Here is a 16,189-nt window from a genome sequence, read left to right on the forward strand (position 1 = left end):
AAGGGTGCCCCAGGATGTCCTCGGCCAGTGGGGACTTTACCTGAAGACGCCCGTTTTCATCTGGCAGAAGGGGAAATTAAGGCCCACGGTGGGGAGAGGTCATGTGGGGGGTTTGCACAACTAGCTGATCACAGAGCTGGACAGGAATGAGTTCAAGGGGGAGCCCCACAACACCCCCATCCCACATACCCTTCTCCTCAAGTGTGTCTGGTAGCCTTGGGCTGTTTGCCCAAATTTCCAAGCCCTTGTTGAGGGAGGGACCAAGCCCCCTTCCCTTATCTCCAGAGGAGCAGGTTGTGGGAAGGGGCTGGCAGAGGGGCAGAGACAGAGGCAAAACCAGGCTCCCTCTGCAGGAACCCACCCTGGGACCCCTGGACTGGAAGGCAGGCTCTGCCAGGACTGGGGGAGGGTATCCAGCCCTTAGACATCCTTGAGAAGGGCCCCAGGGGCCCCAGGAAGCTGAGAATGGAAGAGTGCAGTGGGCGGTGGGGGTGAGGGGGCGCTATGTGCAGAAGGTCCCTGAGTGCTGGGACATGTGCCCTGAGCTGTCCTGGGTGGGGTGGCCAAGAAAGCTGGCCCCTGAGGAGCCTGCAGGGCACCCCAACGACAGTCCCTAATCCAGGCTACATGGTGGGAGAGAAGGCACCAGACCTGGCCCTGGAGAGGCAAGAAAGTGAGGAATTGAGACCCAGGGCCTGAGGAATGGGGAGGAGGCAGCCCAAGTCCTTGAGAACACAAAAGTAGGGCGGGAGCTCAGCAGAGTGGAGGGACAGGATGGGAAAGGATCTGTGTTCAGTGCACACTGGCATTTATTCACTGAGGTGCCTTGGGGCAGCAGAAGGCACACAGGCTGACCTGATGGATTGTATTATGTAAGAAAAACAGGGCGGAGGCTTCATGAGTCTTGGTGAGGCAACTGCCTGGCTGGTATTGGAGAAAGGGGGCGGTGAGGGGGACTGCCCTGGATCCATTCAAGGGTAAGCTGAGCAGGGAGGGGCAGAGAGTTGGGCTCCATGAAGTGGGCCTGCCCCAGTGGGCTCAGCCCCTCCCGAACATCCTGCCCCAGCCCAGGGCCCCTGTTCTCTACTCAGACCAGGCCCTTGCTCCCCAGCAATCATCTATGGGACCACTTGGTGCTCTGGGTTGGAAACAAACAGTTAGCAGGACATAGTCCCCACCTCTTGGGGCTTTCAGACCAAGTAGGTAAAGGAGGGAGCTCCCTTGGTGCCTGGGAGCTGGAGGGCTGCCGGGGCCAGGAGTGGACCACGCCTGGACTGCATGGCTGCAGGACCCTGTCTTGTGCCCTGAAGATGGGGGGTGAGGTGGGGGCACAGCAGATGCTGCATGAACAGAGGAACAGCTGGAAAGAACCTGAGGGAAGGACAGTAGCTGAGTGTGGCTGGAGGCCATGTAGTGGCCAACAGGACCGGGAAGACAGCACTCAGGGAGGAGTTGGCCTGTGTGCCAGTCAAGAAAGGACATAGCGTCAAGAACTCAAGAAGGGACCAGGCAAGGCCAGCTGGGCATTGGACAAAGCACTGCGCCAGTGGCCTGCGTGTGTGTGCATGTACATGTGCATGTGTGTTTGTGTGTCTGTGTGTGCTTGCATGTCTCTGTGTGATACACACATATGGATGAGGGAAGAAGCTGGAGGCTGGGGTGCAGGTCCCAACCCAGAGCCCCTTCTAGTCCCTGTGGGAGATGGTTAAGGCTGGACTCACCAGGAAGGGCTGGGTGGGCAGAATGGGCCTGCCCCGAGGGAGGACAGAGCAGCCTGCAGTCTGGGGTAGTCCCAAGCTGGCGGTGGGTGGCCTTCTGGATTTGTGGCTGGGTGCGGCCCAGAGTTTCCAGAAAGCAGAGAGAGTGCAGGCCTGCTCTGATCAGAGCTCAGGCAGGACACGCAGTGGCCAGGGCCTACACAGGGCTGTCAGGAAGTGCTGGTAAATCCACAGAAAGCATCTCCTAAAGCAGGTGTGCTTGCTGCCAGATGGGGCCAGATGGCCAGCGGGAGGCCTGTGCAGAGGGCACTTCCTCCAAAATATTCTGTCTGTGTGTTCTGGGTATCAGAGAAAATGTACGTTTTTCAGTGACAGGTGTGTGTGGATATGAACAAAGCTGGGTGGGTGAGTGTGAGGGTGTGCATACATGGGCCTTGAGGCAAACATCTCAGGTACAAACCTAGGAGCAGCCTGAAACCTCTGCTCACTTCCCAGGGTGGAGCCCATCTGCCTGTCCCCCTCCCAGGACAAAAGGCCCCTGGGCATTGAAGTGGGGTGAGGAAGCAGCAGCACACCCCCCCCCAATACTCTCCCATGGCCATAGGGAGCCCAGCAGGGTTCAGGCCTGCCTAGGGGGGTGAGGCACCTAGAAGAGCTCCAGGGGAACACAACAGGGCACTCCCCCAGCGCCCTGGTCAGTCCTGTTCCCACTTGTCCCCTGCTCCCTCCTCCCTCCTGCCAACCCAAGACCTAAGAAGAGACAGGGGCCATAACCAGGAAAGGTGGAGTGCAGGACCCACAGAGACACCTAAGGGCACACCGGACACCAGAACTAAGCCAGGGTTCAGCCCAGGCCTGCTGGGCTCATTTTTAAATTCTTGTTAGTAGCAGGTAAGGTCCATGAGGCTATCCTTTTGTTTCTCCAGCATAGCTTGGCGAACAGCAGGCACCCCATACACCCGTGTGGAAAGCTGAGCTGAGTAGGGACCATTTGATCAATTCACACAGGACCCAGGGCAGCCCCAGGACCCTGTTCTGCACCCAGAGCTATCTAAATGTTTGCACACACCCAACAAGTGATGCATTCATCCCAGCAGCCAAAGCTGGGCTTGGAGTCTGGATCTGCAAGGCCAGATGGCCCTCACATGCCTGGTGCTTCCTTCTGGTCCTGCCAGCCTAGCAGAATCCCCCTGCCCCCTGTTTTACCTCCATCTGCTTCCTGCCTATCCTCCTGGACCAACCGTCCCAGGCTTCTGTCTACCAATGTCAGGCTAAGCCTCCCCTGACCCAGCACAGTCCAGGTGGACCTCCCTGGATGCCCACACATACCTTTGTGTGTTCCTGTTGCCTCACATGCTTCTTCTTTCCTAGCTTCAACCCTCCTCCACTGCCCTTCTGCAAAAACAATGCTACTTCCTCTGTCTCGGTTTCTCCATGTGTAGAAGCAGGAGGTTGCATGTAGGCAGTCCTAGTACCAGCTAGTGGATTAACAGGGGCCCAGAGGCCACCTCCTGGCAGGCTTCAGCATCCCCAGGCCTGGGCATGTGAAGCCAGCACAGGGTGAGGTGTGTACTGGGGCCAGTGGTCCAGGGTGGACAAAGGGAAAAATGTGTACAGGTAGCAGCACGTGGGCCAAGAGCAACACTGTAGATGGGGGTCAGGCTTCTGGAAGCTCTGACTGCGAAGTCTGGGCAAGGGGACTGCACCCTGGCCATTGAGATGACTTTTGTCAGTCAGCATGATTATTTTGAGAAGTGTCATATTTTTTCCAATTAATTCTAAATAGAATCCCAGTTTATGGAAATGCCACAGTTTTTATAAGGATATAACTGACATATACATTTTATTAGTTTCAAGTGTGCAATATAATAATTCAATATGTGTATATATTGTGAAATGATCACCACAATAAGTGTAGTTAACATCCATCACCACGCATAGTTACTATTTGTGTGTGTGTGTGTGTGTGTGTGTGTGTGTGTGTGTGTGTGGTGATGACACTTAAGATCTACTCTCTCAGCTGCTTTCATATGTACAATATTGTTCACTCTCTCGTACATTACATCCCCAGAACTTATGCGTTATGCCAGTGTTTATCCATTCTCCTATTGATGGACATTCGAGAGCTGCAGGTTTGGGGCTGTTAAAGCGGCCCTGATATTTGCTTCCTGATTTTTGCGTGGACGCAGGCTTCCTGCGGGGGAAATACCTGGGAGGTAATGGCAGGGTCATGCGGTAACTATGTTTTTTAGAAGCTGCGCGAGTTTCCCTCCAGCCAGTAGTGTGCAAGGTTCTCGCCAGCACTCGCTGTGATCTGATTACAGCGGTCCCTGCGCTTCCCAACAACGAGTAAAGTCCAGCCCCGCTTCTTGGGCTCCTTCTTTGAGGAAGCTCTCCCTCCTCCTTGGATCCTCCGGGGAGACGCATCCCTCTCCCCCTAGCCCTGCCACCCCACCCCGCCGCGCCAGGGGGCCCTGCCCACCGGGTGCCTCTCTCCACAGCCACCCGGGAATCTGCCTTTGTGCACGCCATCGCTGCCGCTGGCGTGGCCTTCGCGGTGACGCGCTCCTGCGCGGAGGGCTCCGCCACCATCTGCGGCTGCAGCAGCCGCCACCAGAGCTCACCGGGAGACGGCTGGAAGTGGGGCGGCTGCAGCGAGGACATCGAGTTCGGCGGGATGGTGTCTCGGGAGTTCGCGGATGCACGGGAGAACAGGCCTGACGCCCGCTCTGCAATGAACCGCCATAACAACGAGGCGGGGCGCCAGGTACGTCCGCGGCCCCGTGTGTCCTGGGGAATGTACCCAATGTCCCTCCAACCATGGCCCTGCCTGTCCTAGGGGTGCTTTGACTACAGCCCTTCGCATCCTGGGGTGTTGGGAGGCACTCTGACCACACCCCTTGGAGAGGAAATAGAAGTTTCCTGAACAGTTGGGTGCTCTGGTCCCTTAAGTGATGTGGCCTGATGGGGGCAGGATGGCCGGCTGTCTGTGGTAGCCAAGCTGGGGGTCTGCTCACCTACCCAGGGCTCTCTGAAACACAACACTGTCCAGTTGCTTCGACAATGTCTAGGATATTCCCACAGAGTGCCAGGTCCACTTCTGGAGTTGGGGTCACCGGGAAGGGGAGACAGGATAAAGGCCCGCCTTGCAGGAGCTCCTGCAAGTACAGGAGGAGAGACTGCCAGGCGGCTACCGTGCAGCATGGGAAGTTCTGTGATGAGGAAATGCACAAACACGGTGACCCTGCACAGCGCAAGGCACAGACCCAGGCTAGAGTCTTCTCAAAAAAGACTTTCTGCTGGCAAGGATAGTGAGTGAGGACATGCAGAGTGATGGCAGTTGACTAGGTGGTGGAGGCCAGGGAAGATTCTGAGCTACCCAGAAGTGAGCCTACACATCAGTTAGTCTGGGTAGAGTATGGAAAACAGAGGAAGAAAGAGAATTTGGGGAGTGGAGAGGTTGCCAAGGACCAAGATGTGAAAGGCTTTGTGAGCCCTGCTAAAAAGGACTGGGTCAGAAGGTCAGTGGGGGACTGATGGAGGACTGGCTGCTGATGAGAAGTGACTAGTGTAGGGACCAAGGGGTGTCCAGTAGATTAAGCAACACAAAGATGGCACTGGCTTTGGCCAGTGGAACCAGGGGATTGCAGAGGGCTAAAGAGTGAACAGGGACATTCAACTTCTAAATGGGGACTAGGTGACTCAGACTCATCTTCCCGCTGAAGACAAATACAAATGCAGGATGGAATATAAAAAGCACCTTGTTGAAAGTATAGGATGCTCACCTGTATATAGTGATCCAGTTTATCACAGGGAAGAGAGTGCAGTGCAGAGGTGGAAATGGACTTTTCAATAAATAGTGCTCAGTCAATTGAATAACAATATGGAAAAAAATAACCTTGACCCTTACCTCACACCATATATAAAATCAATTACAAAGAAACCCAAATGAGAAAGGTAAAACCAAAAAAGTTTAGAAGAAAACATAGGAGAGCATCTTTGTGACCTTGAGGTAGACTAAGATTTCTTAAACAGGCTGAAGAAAAATGAAAGAAAAATATAATTATGTGGACTGTATTAAAATTAAGAATGTCTATTCATAAAAAGACCACTATGAAACTGAAAAGGCAGCCCACACAGAAGATGACAGATCTCCAAAAAAATATGAAAGCTATAATATCAAAAGAACTCCACAAATCAATAAGAGAAAGACAGATAACCCAATAGAAAAGTTGGCTAAAGAATGGAAAGTCTTTTCACAAAAGAACATATAGAAATGGCCAATAAATATAGAGAAAGGTGCACGATATCATTAGTCATCAAGGAAATGCAATCAGAATTGGTGCCCTGAGGAGGGGGAGGACAACAAGTGGAAGAGAGCATGATGGGAGTTTCTGAGGAGCTGGTGATTGTGAAATTTGTCATGTTTTGGCTTACGACATATATACATTTTCATATGTATATTACACTTCCATAAAATTATTTTTAAGTTTCAAATAACTAACCATAAAGTGAGGAATTAGCAGCCTTAGGTCCAGGAGAAGACAGGACTCTGAGCCTGGTACCCAGGGTAGCTTTTGTCTCGGGGTCATTTGCTGACGTGGAAGAAAGTGCATACACTGAGCTACACTTCTGGCGGCCTCACAGAGCTAAGGGGCCCACCAAGGGTAATCTTTCCTCAGTTTAGGCTGGGACCCTAAGGAGCAAAGGAAAACCAGAAGTAGACCAGCTCTTGTGCATATGTGCAGGCTAGAAAAATCAAGACCAGAGAATGGATTAAGATGATCTCAAATGCCAGTAATCTCACGCCCTGGAAAAAGCACACAAATTCTCTTTGGAGGATGATAACCTTAAGCTAGGCTGAAAATTGTTTCTACAAATAATTTTTCAAACACAATATCCAACACATAAGCAAAGATAACTTGTCACAAGAGCTGATGATGCAGTAAATGAGTGGTAATCAATGAAAACAGAAACAAGACTCCAAATACTGGAATGATTAGACACAGCTTATCAGAAAAAAATATGCTCACTTAAGTTCACACAGCTAAAATGCAAGTTTAAACATTTCAGCAGGGAACTGGAAACTATAAAAATAATATAACAAATTTGACAAAGAATCACATAGAAATTGTAGAAGTGAAGAACAAATGAAGACTTCCAGTTAAAGACAACAAAGCAACTACAAGCGTTTCCCTCTGCACCCTCCTAGACACCTGCTGAAATGACAATGAATAAATTTTAACATAAATAAATAGACTCTCAGGAACATGGAAAACCGAAGAGGTGACAATGGCAACACAATTTTGAAAGCTGAAAAGCATATAGAAAAATACCCAGTGTCTTAGTAGACCCAAGAAAGTTTATACCAGTAGACTTAAACCAGTAGAGGAGAAATCTGAGAACCAACCCAGGAATTACTAGTATTAGGTATCTTGAGAAGCAGAAGTAAATATGCAGCTGAAAACAGGATGATTGGTTGAAAGTCTATTTTAAAAGCACTATTTAATGCACCAGCTCTTCTATCCTACTCCTTGCCCTCAGTCAACACCCCTCCTTTCTCAGAAGTCTGCAGGCTTGTTCTCTAAAAAGAGTAAAATGGGGTGTCTGGACTGCGGGGCCCCATACACAGCTGAGGGTGAAGCTCCCCGAGTGAAAATAGTCTATGTACACATTTCTCTTCCTAATCTCCTAATACTACAGTGAAACTCAATCACCTTCCGGGGAGGAGAACGGAAGGTTCTCCCCCTGGAAATCAGGTGAAGCCAGGAGAAGAGACTTAAAGAAACTGACTTGGGGGTTCTCCAATGAAATAATGTGGCCAGGTCATTCTGGAACAAGAGCCCAAGTTGACGAATTCCACCCAGGCACAGGAGCTTCCAACGAGAATTTTAGTGTCCCACTTTTCAATATGAGCAGACAGCCAAGAACTGCCAGATACCCAAGGAAGCCTCCAGCAACCATAAAGATAAAGAGCAAAACAAAGAAACAAGATCCACACTTATGAGAAAGAGACAATAGAAAGAGTGCTAAAAATTTCAAAAAACTATTACTAGCCCCAGAGAGATAAGAGAACATACTAAATCCATAAAACTGGAACAGGATGTTAATTTAGAATAACATTCGGAGGGGGAAAAAAAGAGCTCTTAGCAGTTAGGAAATAGGACAGCCGAAACAAAACTCTCAGCAGAAACATTGGAAGATAGTTGAAACACCCTTCTACAAAGTAGAGGAAAAAAGACAAAGAGGCGAAAAATAGGAAAGAATAGAAAATATGGAGGCACTGTCCAAATGAGACACAAAGAAGAGGAAGTTGGCATAGAAAAAAGGCAGGAAGCTTCCAGGACTGGCGATCACAAGTTTCAGACTACACAAGCCCAGAGAGTGCCTGGCACAAGAACGGGAGACCCACATCAAGGTGATGGCACAGACATGCCCTCCAGGCATCCCAGGAGAAGGTCAGGTTCACGCAAGGTGTCAAGAGTGGAATGACATCAGAGATTCCGAGTATATGAATGCCGGAATGAAATGGAGTGATGCTTTCAGGAATTTTATACCCAGCTAAATCATCTTTTCAACTCTTCAAGTAGAAAAGATTTGTTTCCAGACATTTACATTTCATAAAATTTACTGGAAGGCCTCTCAAAAAGATGTCCCCAAGTTGATATCAATAGGACACTTGGTGTGTTTGAACATCTAGAAGAGGATATTTAGACAATTAAGGGAGAGCTTAAGACTGAATCCATGACATGAGTATTTAAAATCCCACAATAAAACATCTTGTAGGAAAGAAAGAGTAATTGTAACATATCACATGGCTCAACTGAGTATGACATTGACCAGTCCCGATACCATCAGCCCTAAATACTGATCCAACTGGAAGTATGCTCTAGTTCCTAGGGTAGGAAGAGGGAAGGGAAAGTGTGCATTGGCGGGGGGTGCTGAGAGAATGCCAAACATTGAGAAACCAAGAAGCAGCACACAAGCGTCAATTAGAGGTTCATGAGAGGCACATAGCACTACCTCGGGAGGTCAGGAAAAGCGCTAGTGAGAGTGGGTGGAGAACTCTGGTTTTTAACAGGTCTTAGGAAACATTGGGGTCTTTAGAGTAGGTGCAAATATATGTTTGATAAAGTAAGACTAAAACAAGAGACTGAGGAAGCAGAGATGGGAAGTGGGGGCTCCTCTTTGGCAAAGTTTGGCCACAAAAGAGAAGAGAATGAAGATTAGTCAGAAATGAACTGGGTGTGGGGTGCAACTCAAATGCCTGAGGAAAGGGCCAGTATGAGAAAGAAGAGTTGAAGAAACAGCAGGAAGAGGAGGGCAGGGTAGGGGCAGAGTCTGGATGCGGAGCTCACCTGAATGAAGTCTTAGTCCAACACTATCCAAAAGGAGTATAATGGGAGCCATATTTGAAAAGAAAACAGCTGACATTCACTTTAATACTAAATTTTATTTAACCCACTATATCCAACATATTGTCATTTCAATAATGCAACCGATATGACAATCATGCATAAGATATTCTTCTTGCATGAAGTCTGGAGACTTATTGTGACCCAGTGTGTGGTCTGCACTCATGGTATCTCTCAGTTTGGACCGGCCAGGGGTTTCTGGTGTCAGTGCCCACCATGGTGGACAGTGCAGTTTTAGGTCTGATTACATCACCCCACCTCCACCTTTTCTCAGAGAGGAGGAAAGAGAACCTGCGGTCCCTGCTGCCCACAGAGAGAAATACACACTCATTGGCCAAGCCTCACCTGCTGTCAGCCCTCAGGTCTCCAAGGCCCTCACAGCTTTGTCTCCTACACTGCTTCTCTCCTCCTCTTTGCACTCCCCTACGGTTCAAGAACCCAGTTTCCTGGGGCCTGAAGGTGCCCAGTGCAAGGCACCCCCATTACCTATGCTCAGGTAGCCCCCAGCCTTGCCAGCAGCCCACATATACCTCCTCGGGGCCTCTGTCTTGGGTTCTCCAGGTCTGAATTAGCGCCCTTCTTCCACATGCCTGCACTTACATCATCACAGGTTACAGCCCTTCACTCTGTCATACATGCTGAAGAATTAGACCCAGCGTTTAAAAGAGCAGGGAGGCTCCCAGGCCCGCCCCCAGGGATCTCAGGTTGGCTAGGGGAGGCACACTGAAGGGAGTGACACTGGAAGGGGATGGCGCTGTGGGACCCAGGGAGAGGGCACCTGCTCCACCTGTGAGTCCTAGATGCTTTATGGAGCAGGCAAGTGGGCTGGGTTTGCCAGGTGGGAGTGGGAGTGGGGACTGCAGGCCAGGAGCACAGTCCAGGGAAATGGCCTCCAACAGACGCACCGGGCTTAGGACGGGCCTGACGCTCTCTGCCCGCGATCCTGCAGGCCATCGCCAGCCACATGCACCTCAAGTGCAAGTGCCACGGGCTGTCGGGCAGCTGCGAGGTGAAGACTTGCTGGTGGTCGCAGCCCGACTTCCGCGCCATCGGCGACCTCCTCAAGGACAAGTACGACAGCGCCTCGGAAATGGTAGTGGAGAAGCACCGCGAGTCCCGCGGCTGGGTGGAGACGCTGCGGCCGCGCTACACCTACTTCAAGGTGCCCACGGAGCGCGACCTGGTCTACTACGAGGCCTCGCCCAACTTCTGCGAGCCCAACCCCGAGACCGGCTCATTCGGCACGCGCGACCGCACCTGCAACGTGAGCTCGCCGGGCATTGACGGCTGCGATTTGCTGTGCTGTGGCCGCGGCCACAACGCGCGCGCGGAGCGGCGCCGGGAGAAGTGCCACTGCGTCTTTCACTGGTGCTGCTACGTGAGCTGCCAGGAGTGCGCGCGCGTCTACGATGTGCACACCTGCAAGTAGTGGTGCGCGCCTGGCGCGGGAGGCGGGGCTCCTCCCTGGATGGGGGTGGGGAGGGGCGGTGAGGCTCCAGGGGTGAGGCTCAAGGGTGGGGGCGGGACCCTCTCTGGGGACGGGGCTCCCAGGCTAGAGACTCAGCCCGCCCGCCCCTCCAACCCAGCCCACCTATAAGGTTCCGTCCACTCCACCTCCCTGTGCAGAGCAGTTCACCTGGCAGAACAGCCGCCAAGAACATGTGGGATGGCATCCTATCCTTCCACCTCCTCCTCTGAAGTCTGGGGACAGCCCTCCAAGTCTGGCGCTCTGGAAAGTTTCAGGCTCCTGGAGGCCTGTAGCACTCCTTCCTCAGCCTGTCATCTGCCACTGCTTCTGACCAGGAGCCCTACCGAGGACCCACGCCCTTCAGAGCCCTAGGAACCAGCTGGGCCTGGGGGAAGGTGGGGCCTGGCTTCAGGACCCGAGCAGGAGGCTGGGCCCTGAGATCTGGCTCTGCCCTGGCTGCCAGGTGCAGGGCATCAGACAGCCAGGCACTATTCCCAGTGAGTGTTCCTGCTGTCGCCCAGGCCCTGCCCAGGCTCACTCTCGACCTGGTCAGCTGGCACGGCAGTGCCCTCTGCTTTGTGGCTGATGGAACATCCCACTGTGGGGTCCTTCCACCTCCTTCCCTCAGGTCTCCCACCTGCACCCCATCCCATCCACAAGAGAGGAGCGTAGCCTCCCTTCCTATCCTCCCTCTTGGCCTCCGCACCTCTCCCACCTCCCTTGTCCACAGCCCAGATCCCAAGTCTGCCCATGGCCACTGACCCACTTCGCCACAGCTCCATCATTCTGTCTTGGAGGCCCATTTGGGTGGGGTGGAATGGTTTGGGAGGTTTTGGTGGAAGGAGCCATGCCCATGTTGAAGACAAAGGACCCACAGCCCTCAGAGGAGTGATCTCCCCTCTTAGCCCTTATGGTTAAGACTGACCCCTGGGTCATCATGCCACAGCTATGGTGTGCCAGACTGCCACACTGGCCACCTGGAGCAGCTGGCTGGCTGCTTGGCCCTCTCACCTTCTGACTCATCCATCCAGCCCAGGAAAAAGAGGCCGCTGGACCCCTCAGCCACTGCCGACGCCAGGCCTCTCCTCACTCAGCCTCTGCCACTGTGAAACATCCCCCAGCCCGCAATCCCCAAGGGCCCACCCTCCGGGCAGGGGGAGGAAACAGGCAAGGCAGGGATGACCAGCATGCTGCCAGGACTTGACCTTCCTGTGCCTTGAATTTTACATTTTTGGTTTTAATTTTATTTCCGATGCTGCTATATCCACCATACACTGGAGCTAGACAGATGTGTTTTTTTTTTTCCTTTTCTTTCTATGAAAGAAATTATTTTAGTCATAGCTTGTGAGTTTTAAACAATGGGGAAGTAAAAGACAAAAAAAAAAAAAAAAACAACCAGAAACAACCAAATGCTGTGAATCGTGCTGGATTTCTGGTGGTAGGTTGGCAAGGGACAGGGGTTGGATTGGCAGTGGCCTCTGGGACAGGAACACCCATTGGCCATGGGAGGAGGTGTTTGGCATGCACCTTGGGGACTTCTTCGTGGTCTCTAAAGAATGGCATTACAGGTGAAGGAAGAGGAATGATCACACCAAGGAAAGGAGGACACAGCCAGTGGTGCTGAGGTCTAGACCTGGCAGAAGGCTCTGGTAGGGGTACAGAGAAGGAGAAGGAGGCCTGCCTGCTGCAGGGGCCATGCAATGCAGTGAGCAGGACCCAGTGCAGCCCCAGTGGGCAGGGGCCCTGCAAAAGTCAGTGGTGCAGGGGAACATCCATTAAGTCAGCCACAAGCCACTTCCCCAAACATCCATGATGTGCTTCACTCAGCTGACATTTCAGTGCTGCCTATAGGGCCACCCCTCTGTATTTGGAGGCATGGCCCATGTGTGGGTCCCCATTGTGGGAACCCAGCCTGTCTGGGAGACAAGAAACAACCCCTCAACCAAAGGCTTGCCCGGCAGAGGCCTAGAAGTCACCCATGTCCACCCTCACTGGGTCTACATGGGACAGTGCTGGGTGTGGCCTCTGGAAGCAGAGGCTACAGGAGCCAAGGTAAGGGACCCTTCCCCAGGCCACACTTTTGCTTCGCCAAGCCCGGCACAAGGTACCTGCACCTCTCTCTGCCCTTTCATAGCTCCTGCCACCACCTCTGAGCCCTGCTCTGATAGCCAGCCTCAGAGTGAAAGAGAGAGCCGAGGAAGAGGTGGGGGTGGGCATGCTCGGACAGGTGGAGGGTGAGGGACATGAAAAGGAAACAGAGAGCAGGAGGCCTAGCTCCTACCTTTCAAATCTCAGGCCCAGCATGGCCACTTTGCCTGGGCCATTTGCTGGAAGGAGCAGGAGAGTCCTGGACAGAGGTGTGCAAATGTAGGGTGGGCAGGGGGATCCACTCTGGACCAAAACCTGTGCTGGGAGAAAGGTCGGGGAGGGTGTGGGGAGCTGCCTGGTGAGTGGAGTGGACTTCCATCTGAGTGAAGGAGGCAAGAGAAAGCCTGGTGGTGGGAGGTCATGGTCCTGTTCATCAAGACAGGACCTGGGGAGACCCCCAGCCTGCCCCTCCATTCCTTACTGGCCACAGAGTCCTCGCTAGAGGTTCCAAGCCACTGAAGAGAGAGCTGGATGGGACCCAGTGGAGCAAAGGGACAGAGGACAGACCCAGGGCTCAAGGCTCCCAGCATCCCTCCCCTCACACTCAAAATTCTGCATCAGCAGCCAGGCCCTCACGGGCTGATACCCGCCACGTCCTGCCCCAAGCTCTCAACCTCAGGGCAGCTGCTCCCCCACCAGGCCCACTCCAGGCTGGATCACCCACTGCCATAGCTGACCATCAGAGATTCTCAGCCAGGACTCCAAGGGGTCAGCTGGGGCCAGATGGGCTGCGGGCAGATGCTCTGTACAGAAAGAACTGGTGATTGAGTGCACAGGGCAGCAGCCGAGGCTGGAGCACAAGTGGCAATCTCCCATGGCAATCCCATGGGGGTTGAGTCATCAGCTGGACTCCTGCAGCCCACCAGGCCATGCTGGACAACAGAGCCCAACAGACACTCTACACAGAGGTCAGGCCCTGGAGGTGAGGGCGACAGGTGCTTTATTGAGCTACCCACACAGGCGTGTCCAGTCTATAGTGCAGACAGCACAGATGTGCAGTACCTGAGCCAGAAGCTAAGCAGGAGCCACCCTAATTAGCACCTGCTGGGAACCAAGGGCCGGGGGCTCCTCAGATGAAAGGGCCAGAGAGCCAGGTTGGGCAGGGGTGGGGCTGGCCTGTGAGGGAAGATAAGCCAGTTCCACACCGGGGGTCCATGCAGAGGTGAGTTCTGCCTGTCCAGGCCCCCACACCTGTGAGTCACAGGACTACAAACTCCAAGCACCCAGGCTCTGTCTGGCTAGGGCACAGAGAAAGGATGGCACTGGCCTGAGGACACACAGAATGTCTCAGGATCCCACTCTGACCTCTGAATGCTGGGACCTGAGGCTCTCCCCACCCCTACAGGCTAGGGAGCAGAACTACTGTGGAGACGCTCTCAGCTCTCTATAAGGTGAGGCAGCGGGCTGGCGCTGACCTAGGGTGCGTGCCTCCATCCCTACCGCCATGGTTCCAGGGTGTAGAGAGGCAGAACTCCACCAGAAGATGTCCAGGATGGGGTACCCACGCCCATCAGGCCACAGTACAGGCCCCGAGGGGGCTGGTAAGAGCCTGGGTGAGTGAGAAGGTGAAACCCTCAACTCTCTGCTGGCCAAGAGCAAGCCCCACCCCTCTCTGGACCTCAGTTTCCCACCAGTACAAGAGGAATTGGGTTGAGGGGGATCTCTCCAAGGCCTCTTTGCTTCTCTCTTTTGTTGATGTGGGTTGTTCCATCTGGAGCCCCCTCTGGAGGCTGGCTGGCTCCCCCCTCACCTGTCGAGATATCCATGTCCCCATGAACCCTGGCCCAGCCCCCATCTGGCCCCTTGTTCCCCACTCAGAGGGAGGGCAGAGCAGGGCAGCCTGGCCGCCTCAGAAGCTGCCTCTCCAGGGAGTTTACAGCTCCTCCCGCCCGCCCTGGGAGGGAGGAAATGGGCCTGGTGGGCCTGTTCACAGGTAGTTGAGACAGGAGAGGAATAACCATATTAAAGGCCTCTCCCAACCCAGGGCCCCCTTGGCCCTGCCCCTGTAAATCTCACACTCCCACAGCAGCAGCTTTGAAGTTCCGCAGGGGTGTGTTCAGTCCCTCCTCTGGCCCCCACTTTCTGAGTCCTGGAGCCTCAGTTTCCTCCCTTTAAGGACACACCAATGCCCTACTGCCCCAAGGCTGGGAATACAGGGCAGCAGACAGAGGACTAAAAATCCTATCCCCTGTCCCTGCCCCAAATGGTGACACGTCTAGTCTTGGGGACATGGCCATGCCCTGGGTTTTGGGGGACACAGCCTGAACCTGGGCCTGGTCTGGAGGACATAGCCGATCCTGGAGTCTGGCCTAATGGCCTGGGATGGCTACACTCTCTTGGCCGCCTATAGCAGTCTCCCTGGCCTAGGCTTCCCCACACCTCCAACCCTCCTATCTGCTGTCCATTTCCCTGTTGGAACCCCATCTCCTTTCATGAAACCCTTTGGTTGGGATGCCCAAAGTTAGGGCATTCTGAGGTCTCAGCCTGGCGGTCAGCAGCCGAGCCCCTTGGCCTCCCAGTTTGAGCGGGAACTGGACACCTGACCTACCCACACTGCCTACCAGCCCTGCATAGCTGGGCACTGCTTGGAGCCCAGCCTCAGTCTAGATGGTGCATGACCTCCCAGGGTGACATCTAATGCTCAGGGGAACAGGATGACATCTCTCCTGTCCCACTAGGTGGGGGTACTGCCAGCCTTCCTGTTTATAGGCACCCACAGATAAACTGAAGTCTGCTGGATGAGGCCACTCTTCCGAGTGTGAGATAATGAAGGTAAGGCCATCCCTGTTTCCTCCCTCCCTGTCCCACCATCAAGTGGGGGATCGGGGAGCAGCTAACAGAGACACTCCCACTGGCCCACCCCTCACCCTACCAGGTGACCTTGATCTTGGAGAGTTGAGCAATGGCCCCTTTACCACCTACTGGGTCACTTGGGAAGGATTCTAAGAGGAGGTGAGCATCGGGTGTAGTTTCTATAGCTCCAACTTCTGTCTGGGCCCCTTAGGCCTCCTATACTTCTGAGAGTTCATCCCTGCTGATGCCAGGACCAGGCAGCATGCCCAGGACACCAGGGAAGCCTGGGGGAGGGCCTCAGCCTGGGAGCCACCACCCAGCCTGGCAGCTGGGACAGGAGCTAGTCAGAGGCGCTAATTGATATTTAGCTCCAGGCTGGCTCCTTGCTCACTTCTCTCTCTCTCTCTCTCTCTCTCTCTTCTCTCTCTTTGAATATATGAAAAAACTCTTTAAGACAGCGGTCCCCAACCTTTTTGGCACCAGGGACCGGTGCTCCTGAGGGAATCTAGTGCCTGATGGTCTGAGGTGGAGCTGAGGCGGTGATGCTGGCGCTGGGCAGTGGCTCCAATACACTTAGCTTCTCTCCGCCCACCGCTCACCTCCTGCCATGTGGCCTGATTCCCGACAGGTCCTAACGGTCCATGGCC

General features: G+C 53.6%; 1 protein-coding gene across 1 annotated transcript in view; it reads left to right on the forward strand.

Annotated features, from left to right (window-relative positions):
* WNT3A (Wnt family member 3A) overlaps window positions 1-10,683 on the forward strand; it is a 37,549-nt gene extending 26,866 nt beyond the window's left edge. Inside the window, exons 3-4 of the mRNA XM_006923264.1 lie at window positions 4,220-4,485; window positions 10,083-10,683. Coding sequence (XP_006923326.1) covers window positions 4,220-4,485; window positions 10,083-10,562 — 746 coding nt within the window. The 3' untranslated portion in view covers window positions 10,563-10,683. The remainder of the gene's footprint in view (window positions 1-4,219; window positions 4,486-10,082) is intronic.
* The last annotated feature ends 5,506 nt before the right edge of the window (window positions 10,684-16,189 follow it).

This window comes from Pteropus alecto, unplaced genomic scaffold (genome assembly GCF_000325575.1).
Source record: "Pteropus alecto unplaced genomic scaffold, ASM32557v1 scaffold78, whole genome shotgun sequence".
Taxonomy (NCBI): domain Eukaryota; kingdom Metazoa; phylum Chordata; class Mammalia; order Chiroptera; family Pteropodidae; genus Pteropus; species Pteropus alecto.